This window comes from Carcharodon carcharias, chromosome 34 (genome assembly GCF_017639515.1).
Source record: "Carcharodon carcharias isolate sCarCar2 chromosome 34, sCarCar2.pri, whole genome shotgun sequence".
Lineage (NCBI taxonomy): Eukaryota > Metazoa > Chordata > Chondrichthyes > Lamniformes > Lamnidae > Carcharodon > Carcharodon carcharias.
The window spans coordinates 4,264,786-4,278,576 of NC_054500.1; the positions used below are offsets into that span (position 1 = coordinate 4,264,786).

Sequence of the window (13,791 nt, forward strand, 5' to 3'; positions counted from 1 at the left end):
CTCCACTCCACTGGTACCGCCCCTGTCTCCAAGGAGGGTTGGAGTTTATGGCCAGTGCCTCTGCAAATTCCACGCTTACTTGCCTCATTATCCTTGGATGCAGGAGCAGAGGGACTTGGGGTATATGTGCACAAATCCAATGCTGTCCCGGTGACGTAAACGTTTAAGTTCATCCAGCCTTTCTAATGTCTCCCTTTTATCAACGTTTACCCTATCCAGCTGCCCCCACTACCTCCTCTTTCACTAAGATTTGGGGCAGCATCTTCTTCCTTGCTGCACTCAGATGTAAAGTACTCATTCAGTACCTCTACCTCCATGAGTAAATCTCTGTTTTGCTCCCTAATTGTCCCCATCCTGCTTTACTGCTTTCTTACTATTCATACGACGAGAGACGATTTTTGGATTCTCTTTTATCTTAACTGTCGGTCTCTTCTCACACTGTGTCTCTGCCACTTTAATCTCAGTCTGTGTAGAATTAACAGATCTCAGCAGGGCAGGGTGGAGGAGTGGGATCAACCGTGTGTGGGGGGAGTGAGGAAAGGCGAGTGTAAAATTAGACCCAGTGTTTCATTCCACATTGCACCACAGTTTAAGAAGTGAAAGCCGGTCATTGAAGGCACAAATTTTCAGAAGCAAATGCATGTTTTCCATTTTGTTCTGTGCTGATGCCAAACTATTAAAAGTTTCAATTTATAATGTCAAAGGGCATAGAAGGAGGCCATTCAGTCCATCAAACCTGTGCTGGCTCCTTGAAAGAGTGGCCCAATTAATCCCACTCACAAGCTCTTTCTCTATAGCCCAACAAATGTTTCCCTTCAAGTACTTACTTAACTCCCTTTCGAAAGCTACAATTGCTTCCACCGCCCTTTCATGCAGCACATTCCAGATTATAACAACTCACTGAGTAAATAAAATATCCTCATCCGTCCTCTGCACCTCTTGCCAATTATCTTAAATCTGTTTCCTTGGTTACTGACCCTTCTGCCAGTGGAAACAGATTTGCTGTGCTCACTGCATCAAAACCCCTCATTGTTTTGGACGCCTGCTCTAAATCTCCCTTTAATCTTCTCAGCTCTAAGGATGTTCTCCCCTCATCTCCAAGGATGTTCGTCCCAGCTTCTCCAGTCTCTCCACATCAACTGAAGTTATGCATCCATGTGAGCTCACTTTCATTTACAACAAAGCGTACATCAGAACTCAGGCCATGACCCTACCCGTCCTGTCCCTATTGTGCCACCTGCCCGCTTTTGGACTTCTCAAAAGATGGCAGCTCCAGAGATTAGAACAAACGTTGTTCCCACAAAGAAAATGGGTGGGATTCTCAAACCTTGAGGTGTCTGGATGTCAAGGAAGATACAAGGGTAGGACAAGGCAAAAAAAGGGAAACTTATGTCAGACACCAAAAACTCAATGCAGAAAGCCTGGAAGAGGATAGAAAATGTAGGGCTGAAATTAGAAAGAGGATTAGGAAAAGAAGCTCAGGGTATAAAAATCAAGTAAAACCCTAAGATGCTTCATAAAAGAGTAGGACCAAAAAGATTATGTGTGTGTGGAGCTGGAAGACATCAGCATGGTTGTTAATGGTACGTTAATTATATTGTTAAGATATACAGGTGAAGGGCATTGTCTAATTAAGTACTTCGAGCACATATAAATAGGGGACTTCCGGGTGTCCCTGGAGAGGTAGCACACAGCATCTGCTGGTATGCTTAAAGCCGTCGGTGACCAGTGAGCACCTTGGGGGCTGGAGTGCATCATCAGCCCCAGGAACAACATTTTGATTTGATTTGTTAAGTTTCCTTTGAAGTTTTGCCTTTTTGTTATAGTGTCGCTTTAAAGGACTGTCATTTTAATTAGTTAATTAGGTTATCTTTTGTTTATTTTCCTAAAAGAGTATAAGTAGGGGACAGCTGGGACACTGGGGGTGTGAGAAGAGCTATGAGTCTAAACAAAGTCACTAAGCTCTCTCTCTCAGTAAAGAAAGGCTCTGTGTCTTGGTTTTGGCTTCACTAACCGGTTTGGATTTTATTAACTAGTTTCTTAATAAATACTTTTGTGCCTGTCCTCATAAGAGTGGGAAGATGCAGACATTGTTGTTAATTGTTGGATGGGATAAGCATAGTGAGAGAAGAAATATTAATGGATTTATCACCTTTGAAAGCGGATAAATTGCCAGGCCTGGATGAAATATATCCCATGGTGCTAAGAGAAGTAAGGGAGGAAATAGCAGAGGCTCTGACCATCACTTTCTAATCCTCTCTGGCTACAGGTGTGGTACAGGAGGACTGGAGGACAGCTTACCCTGTGCCATTGTTTAAACAGGGAGAAGGGGATAGAGTGAATAATAACAGGCCAGTCAGTCTAGTTATAGGGAGAAATTCTGTGGGACAATATTAATCATCATTTAGAAAGGCATGGATTAATCAGTGACAGTCTTCATGGATTTGTGATGGGAGGGTCATTTCTGACTAACTTGATTGAAGTTTTTGAAGTGGTGACAAGGGGGGGTCAATGAGAGTAACACCACTTGATGTAGTCAAATGGATTGTGACAAGGTGACAATCTGATCAGATAAGTAAAAGCCCTTGGCATCCAAGGACAAGTGGCAAACTGGATTCAAAATTGGCTCAGTGACAAGAAGCAAAGAATAATGATGGATGGGTGTTTTATGACTGGGAACCTGTTTCCGGTGGGGTTCTGTAGGGTTCAGCTTCCTTTTTAACAGTATATGTCAATGATTTAGACTTGAATGTAGGGGGCATGATTAAGTTGTTTGCAGATGATATGATATGGTTAATGATGAGGAGTAAGAAGCTGGAAGATATCATTAAGGACTGTTCTCCTTACAGAAGAGCAGACAATGTTTAAAGGACATTTGTTAGAGGTGTTCAACATCATGACAGGTCTAGACAGTGTAAATAGAGAGAGGCTGTTCCCATTGGCATAAGGGCCAAGAACCAGAGGATACCAATTTAAGGTGATTGGTAAAAGGTGACAAAAGGGAAAACTTGTTTACTAGCGAGTGGTTAAGATCTGGAATGCACTGCCTGAGAGTGCGCTGGAGGCGGAATCAATCCTGGCTTTCAAAAGGGAATTGGATGAACACTTCTCCAGAAAAAAAAATTGCAGGGCTACAGGGAAAGGACAGGGGAATGGGACTAACTTAGTTGCTTTTGCAGTGAGATAGCACAGACATAATGGGCTGAATGGCCTTGTTCTGCTCTATAACCATTTGCATGATTCTATGATTTGTTAGTGGGCAGGTGGAATTCAATCCATAGGATTGAGGTCATGCCCTTGGGGAATGCTTAATAAATGTTCAAATACTGAGAAGTGTAGAGGAAGAGAAGGACCTCAGAGTGCACGTGCACAGATCACTGACAGGAGCAGGACAGGGAGATAAAGTGGTCAAGAAGGCATGTAGGATAGTTTCCTTTATCAGCCAATGGGGGTTATGCTGCAATTGTACAAAAGACTAGTCAGGTCACAGCTGAAGCACTGGAACAATTTGACTGTGAGGGAAAGATTGAGTAGGTTGAGGTGATTTTCTTCAGAACAGAGGAGGGTGAGGGGAGATTTAATTGAGGTGTATTAACTTATGAGGGTCCTGGATATAACGGATAGGAAGGACCTATTCCCCTTAGCAGAGAGGTCAATAACTTGGGGGGGGAGGAGGGAGGGTATAGATTTAAATTAATTCGTAGAAGGTTGAGACAAGAGTTGAGGGGAAACATTTTCATGAAGAGGTTGGTGGGGGTTTGGAACTCACTATCGGAAAGGGTGGCAGAGGCCGAAAACCTCATAACATTAAACAAAATACTTGGATATGCGCCTGAAGCGCTGTCACCCACTGGCTTATAGAACAAGAGCTAGAAAGTGGGATCAAGCTGGATAGCTTTTTCTGCCAGTACAATGGGCCGAATGGCCTCTTTCTGTGTTGTGAGTGGTTCTATGATTATCTCAGCTGAGGGTGAGTGACACAGGGTGAGCATTCAGAAACACTAATAGGGAACTTCCATTGTCACAATGGATACTGGAGCCTCAGAAACAGGTGGTCTGCGGAGAGAGCAAAGCCCTGGATTTAACCCCGGGGACACCGACCTACAAAAGCTGAGAGGTTTGTTTGAAGCTCCTCTTCTGCTATTTGCATGGAACTGTCCAGCTGTTTAAAATAAACTAATTAAAGACTATGCAAAAAGAGCAGCAAGACATTTACCTGAATACATTCAGTGCTTGAACCAAGAATAATTTGGAGGCTGTAATGAAATAAAGTGAATGCAGACAAATGAGTGGTTATCCTTTACTGTTTCAACCCTAAGGTGTGCAACCAGCTCTAGGCTGCAGGACCTCAAAGCACGAGAGAAATACCACCGAGATTCTCCAAATCCATTGGCAAGAAAAGGGCTCCAACAGCAGAGTCTTCTCCCAAACCAACATGCCCAACAGCAAGACATTAATTCACTTGCCTGGGTGAATGCAGCTCCAAGACTCAACACCATCCAGGACAAAGCAGCCGCTTGATTGGCACCACATCCACCACCTTCAATATTCACTCCCTCCACTAACGCAGCAGTGTGTACCATCTACAAGATGCACTGCAGGAATTCACCAAGGCTCTTTCGATAGCATCCTCCAAACCCACGAGCACTATCATTTGGAAGGACAAGGGCAGCAGATACATTGGAACACCACCACCTGGAAGTTCCCCTCCAAGTCACTCACCATCCTGACTTGGAAATATATCACCGTTCCTTCACTGTCGCTGGGTCAAAATCCTGGAACTCCCTCCCTAACAGCACGTGGGTGTACCTACACCACATGGACTGCAGTGGCTCAAGAAGGCAGCTCACCACCACCTTCTCAAGGGGCAATTAGGGATGGGCAATAAACGCTGGCCTCGCCAGCTGTGCCCACATCCCATGAACGTATAGGAACATAGGACTTCGGGGCAGGAGTGGGCCATTCTGCCCTTCAAGCTTGCTGCACCATTCAATAAGATCAGGACTGATCTGGTCGTGGTCTCAACCATTTTCTCAAAACCAGCTGGGCTGGTGAGCAGGTGTTGTTCACATATCTGACACCAGACTCTCAAAGCAACTGCTTTACTCACAACCTGGCCGTGGCAGGAAACTCCCAGGGGGACAGTGGAAACACTTTAGGGATGTCCTCAAAATATCCCTGAAGAGATCAAACATCCCCACTGACTCATGGGAGTCCCTGTCTTGTGACTGACCAAAATGGAGGACATTCATTCAAGGAGATATTGAACACGGTGAGAGACTCTGTCAGGAACACGCTGAGGTAAACTTGTGGCATCAGGACAAGTGCACAAACCTCTGAATAACTCACCTACCTGACCCTCCGACACCACTTGTGACAGAGTCTGCAGACTGCGCATCGGACTCACCAACCATCTCAGGGCCCATCGAACTGAACTGGAAGTGAGTCATCCTCAATCCCGAGGGACTGTCTAAGAAAGAGAACAGATAGAAACTGAAAATCTCACACCCCAAATCCACAGGCTGTTTACAGTGGGCTGTGAACCCATAGCTTCTGACAATGAACTGAGTGTAAGAGACCATAAGAGGTTTCTGGGGAAAGTTCATTGATGTAAACTCTGTTTCTCTCTCCATCGATACTGTCTGACCTGCTGATTATTTCCAGCATTGTCTGTTTTTATTTCAGGTTTTCAGCATCTGCAGTATTTTATTTTGGTATCAATGCTAGAATTAGCTGCAGAATTCCATCTTTATGATATCCCCACTGCTGAGGAATGTCCAGCAACAGCTTCAGGAAATTTGCAGTCTGGATATGTGGCTGGGGATGGAATCATAGGAACAGGAGAAGGCCATTCAGCCCCTCCAGCCTGTTTCCCCATTCAATTAGATTATGGCTGAACTGTATCATAACCCATCCAGCCGTCCTTACCTGAGAAATATCGAGCAATCTCAGTCTTAGTATTTTTAACTGACTCCCAACCGTGACAGTTTTTATTGGGGGAGGAGGCGAGTTACAGATTACCTCTCCCCTGTGAGGGGAGAAGTGTTTCCTGACATCGCCCCGGATCAGCCTAACTCTAATGTTAAGGTTCTGCCCCCTTGTTCTGGGCTTCCCCCACCACAGGAAAGAGTTTCTCTTGATCCATCCACCCTGTTAAATCTTTAAAGCGATTTGAGCACTCAGTCAGACAGGCCCATAATTCTCTAGGTACGATCACAGACAAACCAGTGTTGAAGGGTGACTGGCTCCTGCAGTTTAGTATGGATTCTGAGAGGAGAGGAACTGATGTTGGAAACCAGTGAGGGGAAAGAAACTATGAGAATATCTTCAGAGGCAGCCCTGGCTCGGTATCTCTCTTCACTTTGCACCAAAACACTTGTGCACGAAGTGTAGGCTGACACACTCTGAAGGAGTGCTGCACTGTCAGAAATTATAACTGAGACATTAAACTGGGGCCCTGCCTGCCCTTTCACTTTGATCTGAAAGATCCCACAGCTCTATTGTGAAGGAGAGAGGGAAAGCCCTCCCATGACCTGGCCAATAATTATGTCTCGACCAAACCCTAAAACAAATGACCTGGTCACTGTCTCATTGCTGCTTATGGGAGCTCGCTGTGCGCAAATTGGCTGCTGCATTTCCCCCCGGGATGAGGGACTTCAGTCAGGAAAATAGATTGGAGAAGCTGGGACTGTTCTCCTTGAAGTAGAAGAGAGTTGAGTGGAGATTTGATAGAGGCGTTCAAAATCATGAGGTGCCTGGATGGGAGAGAAACTGTTCCTGTTGGCGGAAGGTTCAGGAACTAAAGGACACCAATTTGAAGTGATTGGTAAAGGAAACGACAATGATATGAGGACTTTATTTTACACAGGGTTAGGGTTTGGAATGGACTGGCAGAGAGTGTCGTGGAGGCAGGTTCAATCGGGGCTTTCCAAAGGAACTGGATAAGAACCTGAAGAGAGAAAGAAACTTGCAGGGCCACAGGGAAAGGGCAGGGCAGTGGGACTAGCTGAGTTGCCTTGACAGGGAGCTGGCATGGATACCATGGGCCGAATGGCCTCCTGCTGTACTGTAACCCATTCTCTGATTCTCTGGTCACAGCATTTCGAAAATGCTTAATTGTAGGGTTGTGGGATGACGCGAGGTCTCGAAAAGGTGCCATATAAATGCAAATTGTTTATGTTTCTCTCTCGCACTGTTTGCAGCAGCGGTGAATGCGAACAGAAGTTTGATCTGTGCAGCTGCCCTTAGCCTTGTGATTTGGCAGCTGCAGAGTTTCAGAGCTGTCACACTGAACGTCCTTGGACAGCATTTTAACAAGTAAAGGACAAGAGGAGCAGCTCAAAGCCACCCAGCATGAAGCACCTCCTGCTGATATCTCAGGTTTAACTTTTCTTATCTCATTTCCACCTTCCCACCGCTATTCCATACAAATTAAGAAACTTTTATTAAAGTTGGAAGAACTTTTGCTAATGTTAAAATTCATATCAGCCTGGATTTTTTGCTTTAAATCTTGCATGTCTTGTCTTTGATCTTTATTTCTTACTGCTGTTTTGAATCATTTGCTGTCGATTTTACCCGTTTTAATCCTGAAAAACACAAATATTTAAAGATCTCTTACAGTTCGCCGTGAGTCAGTCCGACTTTGACTTAAATTTGGGCCCTGCCCCCTAGCATCCCTGATTGGCCGCTTGTCGCAGGTTCCTCTCCTTCATTGGTCCCTGCTCACGCCAGTCATTCCGCACCGTTATGTGAGGCTGATTGAAGTGGTCAGGCTAATGCCAGAGGGTGACCCACTGTCTCTCGGACAGCCTCCAGGCTTCAGCTCTGTGCCCCTGTGGACGATGCAGGGGTTGTGTTCTTCTGATTGAATTAACAGTAAGATTACAGTAGAATACAGAGTTTAAGAGTGACACTGTGCTAAGGAGAGGAGACACAAGTGAGATATGCTGCAGGCAGCTTAATGAGGAGCAGCATCAAAGGACTGAAATACAGAGCAAGATCTGAAGAGCTTCAGCTTTGCAAGGAGAGGTGACAAAGATCGAGAGTGAGAAGGCACAGATTTAAAGCAATTGGTGAACAAAGCAATGACTGCATGAGGCAAAACTATTTCACGCAGCAAGTGGTTAGGGTCTGGAATGCGCTGCCTGAGAGTGTGGTGGAGGCAGGTTCAGTTGAAGCCTTCAGAAGGAAATGGAAGAATGTGCAGGGCTAAGGGGAGAAGGTGGGAGAACAGAACTGGCCGAGTTGCTCATTCGGAGAGCTGGTGCAGACACGATGGGCCGAATGACCTCCTTCCGCACTGTAGCAATTCTGCGATTCTGTGACAGTGCAGAGACACGTCGGACAGTTAAACCCTGGAAAGTTAGTTCTAAGCTGTACCATAGGGCAAAGGCACGGGTTCAAATTGGTAGGAGGCAGGTTTCGGACTAGTGCTGGGAGGTCGCTGACACAGAGTGATCACACAGAATGGGCATCAGGGTAAGATAGTGCAGCCAGATAGCATGGAGTTATTTCGGGAATAACTGGGGAGTTGTACTAAATTGAGTCGGATGGCCTTCCTCATCTGTATTTATCTTGTGATCTCAAAGTGGGTGGAACTTTTGAGTGTTTTACTATAATCAGAAGGAGATAAAACACTAAATAAGCGTTTAATAAAGCACCTGTCACAACCTCAAGAAATCCCAAAGTGTTTAATAAGCAATCAGGTACTTTTTTGAGTTGTTGAAGTAATGGAGGGACCATTGGCAGCCAACGTGTGCACAGCAAGATCCCACAATCAGCAATGTGATACGTGCTCTTGCCTTTGAGTCAGAGGTTAGGGGTTCCAGCCCCACTCCAGAGACTTGAGCGCAAAATCTAGGCTGACACTTTAGTGTAGCACTGAGGGAGTGCTGCACTGCCAGAGCTGCCACCTTTTGGATCAGGCATTAAACTGAGTCAGCCCTATCAAGTAAAAGTCCCAAAACACTTTCTGAAGAAAAGCAAGGGTGCAAAATATCACAGATGCTGGAAATCTGAAATAAAAACCGAAAATGCTGGAAATACTCAGCCAGTCTGGCAGCATCTGTGGAGAGAGAAACAGAGTTAACGTTTCGGGTCTGTGACTTTCCATCAGAAAGCCCTGGAATATACCTGGTCTCCAAGACTCCAAAATGTAGACAAGAACGTTAGACATCCCTGACCTGACCATTTACTGTTTGGATACTGTTAGTATCTGCTTGACCATAAACATTGAATAAAGTAAATTCCCAATCATCAAATGATGGGAAAAACAAGCACAGTGGGCCGAATTTTATGCTGATCGGGCGGGTTACCTGATATTGGGTGAGAGATGGTGCAAGACGGCGCTGGGCGAGTGTCCTGTCATCATCCCACGCTCACATGATATTTCGGTCTGTGAGCGCGCGAAATAGTGGGAAGTGTGCCTGCCAACAATTAAGAAGGAAATTAAGCCCATTAATGGCGCAATTGTCTGTCATTTTAGGTGACCCATCCTTACGGTTGGCAAATGGGCGAATTGGCCAGGCAGCCTTTACATTTTTCATCAAACCTCATCCAAGCGCGGGATGAGGTTTCCAGGATGAAATAAAATAAGAATCGAATTCTGTGGACAGCATTTTTATAATCGATAGGTTCAGGTGCCTGATTGTGATGCTTGGACTTTTCTTTCCTGATTTTTAAAAACTTTGTTTCCTGGGTTTCGGGTTTCCAGCCCCTGAGGCTGCTCCCAGCCTTCATGGAGCTTCCTGACAGTGCTGGCCCACACCCGCATTGACGTCAGTGCCCCCACTCCTCCTGCACCCCCACCCCACGCGCTGGGTGCTGGCTGGCTGTTAATTGGCCAGCCAGCGTGAAATGGCGGTCGGGGGGCCGATCATAGTCAGTGGTCTGTTTCCTGTCTGTTCCTGGGCCCCCCCAATTGCGCCCGCCCACTGAGCTGAAAATTCAGGTCATTGTGTCGCTCTGTAGAATAAAAACCTGACTGGTAGATGCGTTGGCATGGAGAATGCACTGGTGAACTGATAACTGGCAGTTAACAGGCAGTTTTCAGTTAACTGGTGCATTCTCCATGGCAACGCCTCTACCAATCAGAGTCCACTTGCCAACCAATCAGCACTGTCTTCTCATGCAGTACAAATTGTTGTTCTCTTCACAATTTGGTATTCTTGCAAATTGTCCTGATGAGTGCAAGACAAAAAAATTCGACAACATGTGTTACTTTTCAGCAATACTCAAGTTCTGCGCTACCCAACAACTATTAAAATAGAAGCTATTTAGAATCTTGCAATACTGAAGAAGGCCATTTGACACATCATATCTGTGCTGGCTCTTTGAAAGAGCTATCCAATTGGTCCCACTCCCTTAGTCCCGCAGCACTGCCAAATGTTTGCTTTTCAAGTATTCATCTAATTCCCTTTTGGTTATTATTGAATCAGCTTCCACCTCGATTTTCAGGCAGTGCATTCCAGATCACAACAATTTGCTGCATAAAATAGGTTCTCCTCCTCTACCTTCTGGCTCCTTTTGCCAATTATCTTAATTGTGCCCTCATTGACAAATCTCAGTTTCTCCTTACTCTGTTAAACCCTGCTGCAAATTCGATCCCCTGCAGCAAATTTCCCCTTGACCTCCTCTGCTCAAGGAAAACAAGCCCACTTTCTCCAGCCCATCCACATATTTGAAATCCCTTACCTTTACTATTCTGGTAAATCTCTTCTTTGGTATCTTACATTTGTGGCTTAGGACAGCCTTGTTGCCTGACAATTTTGAGCCTGACAATGCACCAGTTAACTGAAAACTGCCTGTTAACTGCCAGTTATCAGTTAACTAGTGCATTCTTCACTAGTGGGACAAAGTCTTCAGATTTAAAAACAGGGAAAGCAAGACAGAGAGAGAGAGAGAGAGAGAGAAGGCAGCAGACTGATTGGAGTAGACAGGTGCTGAAGTGGAAAGTCGAGAATGGGTCAGAGACAAAGAGGGAATCACAAAGGAATAATTAATAACTTCGGAAAAGACAAGAGGACCGGGAAACCAGGGAAGCAGAGAGCAGTCAAAATGGCAAATGGACTGTAGAGGAACGCAGAGATGGAAAACTGAGCGGCAGCAGTAGGAGCCACAGTGCAGTCGCCAAAGATCAGGGCCAGGCTGTTTCGAAACTCGGCCAAATCACCACAAAAGATTGCAGAGTTTCAAGTGTAAATTGCATCCAGTGTGAATCACACTAGCTTAAAAAAACGTTGCACTGGAAGTCGCTGCCCCACCCCGAAAAAACTGCCCGTGCCCTATCAAATGAGCAAGTGTTGCAAGTTACTGTTAATTGTAAAAGCAAAATACTGCGGATGCTGGAAATCTGAAACAAAAACAGGAAATGCTGGAAAAACTCAGCAGGCCTGATGGCCTCTGTGGAGAGAGAAACAGAATTAACGTTTCGAGTCTGTATGACCCCTCTGCTTCCTCTTCTTCTCTCTGCGCAGAGGCTGTCAGACCTGCTGAGTTTTTCCAGCATTTTCTGTTTTTGTTGCTATTAATTGTACCTGTTTATGGGCCTTCGCTGAACATCTCAAAATTAAACTTTCTCTTAGATGCATGGATGCTAATAGACACATTTTAAAAGCTTTTAATTAAAAAAGAATACTTAGAATCTTACCGCACACCAATGAAAATGCAATAGTTTTTAAAAGTAATTTTCAGTAGTTTAAAATTGGATTACTCACAGGTGAAGAGTTGATGTTGTAATTTTGTTCTTGCTGAGCCCGTAGCGAACCAAGCTACACAGGGTTATTGCTCTTAAATACAGCCAAGAATATTTTCTGATGCAAAAATTGAAAACGGAATTTAGTTAGAAACCACTGCCCAGTTGTGCTGGTTCATGAAGATTTTAAGTCCGGCGATGTGCAAATATGCAAGAGTTCAAAAAAAATCCCTTTCGACAACTAACACAATTCTGTGTCCTATTTGTGCCGGGTTTAGTGATTGTGCCCAAGGCCGTGGCACAGTAGGTGGTGCTCTCGTCTCTACACCAAGAGGTTCTGGGCTCAAGTCTCACTTCAGGACTTGGGTATAAAACCAAAGTCGACCCATCGATGCGGTACAGAGGGAGTGCTGCACTGTTGGAGTTGCCACCTTTTGGACGAGATGTTAAACCAAGGCTGCCCTCTCCGGAGGATGTAAAAGACCCCATCGCTCTATTTTGAAGAGCATGAGGGAGTTATCCCAGGTGCCCAGGCCAAAATTCATCCCTCAATCAACACTACAGAAACAGATTATCTGGGTCATTATCACACTGATGGTTGTGGGAGCTTGCTGTGCCTTGTTTCCTACACGACAATAGTGACTACACTTCAAAAGTGCTTCATTCATTCACTCTGAAACACTCTGGGACATCTGGTGGATGTGAACAGTGCTATATAAATGCAAATCTTTCTTGCTTTAAGGTGGAAACTCTTGGCTCAGATGACATTGGGCTAAAGATTATTCAGGCAACCCCCCCCCATAGGCCCCAGCCGAAATTGAAGAGAGACAGAAACAGAGAAACCTGTGCACCAGCCAGCTGAGGAGAATTAAAAGAAACATCTTTTTTTCTTCATTCACGGGATGTGGGTGTCGCTGGCTGGGCCCAGCATTTATTGCCCATCCCTAATTGCCCCTTGAGAAGGTGGTGGGTGAGCTGCCTTCTTGAACCGCTGCAGTCCATGTGGCGTAGGCACACCCACAGTGCTGTTAGGGAGGGAGTTCCAGGATTTTGACCCAGCGACAGTGTTGGAAATTCAAACAAAAATACCTGTAAAAATTGATTGTTGGTGTCAGTTTTTGCAACTTTCCAGATGGCTCCTTCAAAAACTGAATGGATAATCTGTTCAGCAGCAAGCTACAGGGAGATAGGGCCATATGTCAGCTCTCACTAGATAATTACTCTTGAGCCCTGTGCAAAAGACCATCCATAAAAGCAAGGCCTCGCTTTCCAGCTAATAACCTGACCTACCAAGGGTTAGAGCCTCATTGGAGGCAGGTACATGATGTCTTGCATCCGGTATCTCTGTCTGATAGACAGGGAATACTTGGGAAAACCACATATCTCTACACAAGCTCCAAACTGTGGGTGGACCTACACCACAGGGACTGCAGCCGTTCAAGAAGGCAGCTCACCCACCACCTTCTCCAGGGCAACTAGAGGTGGGCAATAAACGCTGACCCAGCCAGCGAAGCTCACGTCCCATTAAAGAATAAAGCAAAAACAGGTTTAATAAGAAGAAACATTAAGGAAAGGCAGAAGCAAGCTCAGCAGATTTCACTCAGTTATAAGACCTTAGTGTGCCAGCAGGATTGTTTCCATTTCTCACACTAGCTCTCCTCATTGATCAAGACGGCCAATAATGAAAGGAAACTGGTCTTCAGCACATACGGTGATGTTTCAAATTGAATTTGCTCATCCATCTGAATTTTAAAAATCTGGAATAAAATGAAAGCAATTATCAGTAATGGTGATTGTGAGATTGTTGTTAAGACCTCATCTGGTTCACTAATGACTCTTAGGCAAGAAATCTGCCATCCTTATCCGGTCTGACCTACATGTGACACTACACTGTGTAAGGGCCCAGCAAGACCACTGCTGAAAATTATAATGAGAATAAAACCAGACGGACCACCTGGCATTGACCTAGGCACCAGAAACTACAAAAGCACATTCAGCCCTGTCAACCCTGCAAAGTCCTCCTCACTAATACCCGGGATTTGTGTCAAAACTGGGAGAGCTGCCCCTTAGACTAGTCAAACCACAGCCTGGCATAGTCA

The 13,791-nt window shown here is 45.2% G+C and overlaps 1 protein-coding gene across 1 annotated transcript in view; it reads left to right on the top strand.

The window, feature by feature from the left end:
* The first annotated feature begins 7,271 nt into the window (after positions 1–7,271).
* Positions 7,272–13,791, top strand: part of LOC121272692 (cytochrome c oxidase subunit 7A1, mitochondrial) — a 54,496-nt gene continuing 47,976 nt past the window's right edge. The window contains exon 1 of the mRNA XM_041179419.1: positions 7,272–7,380. Coding sequence (XP_041035353.1) covers positions 7,354–7,380 — 27 coding nt within the window. The 5' untranslated portion in view covers positions 7,272–7,353. The remainder of the gene's footprint in view (positions 7,381–13,791) is intronic.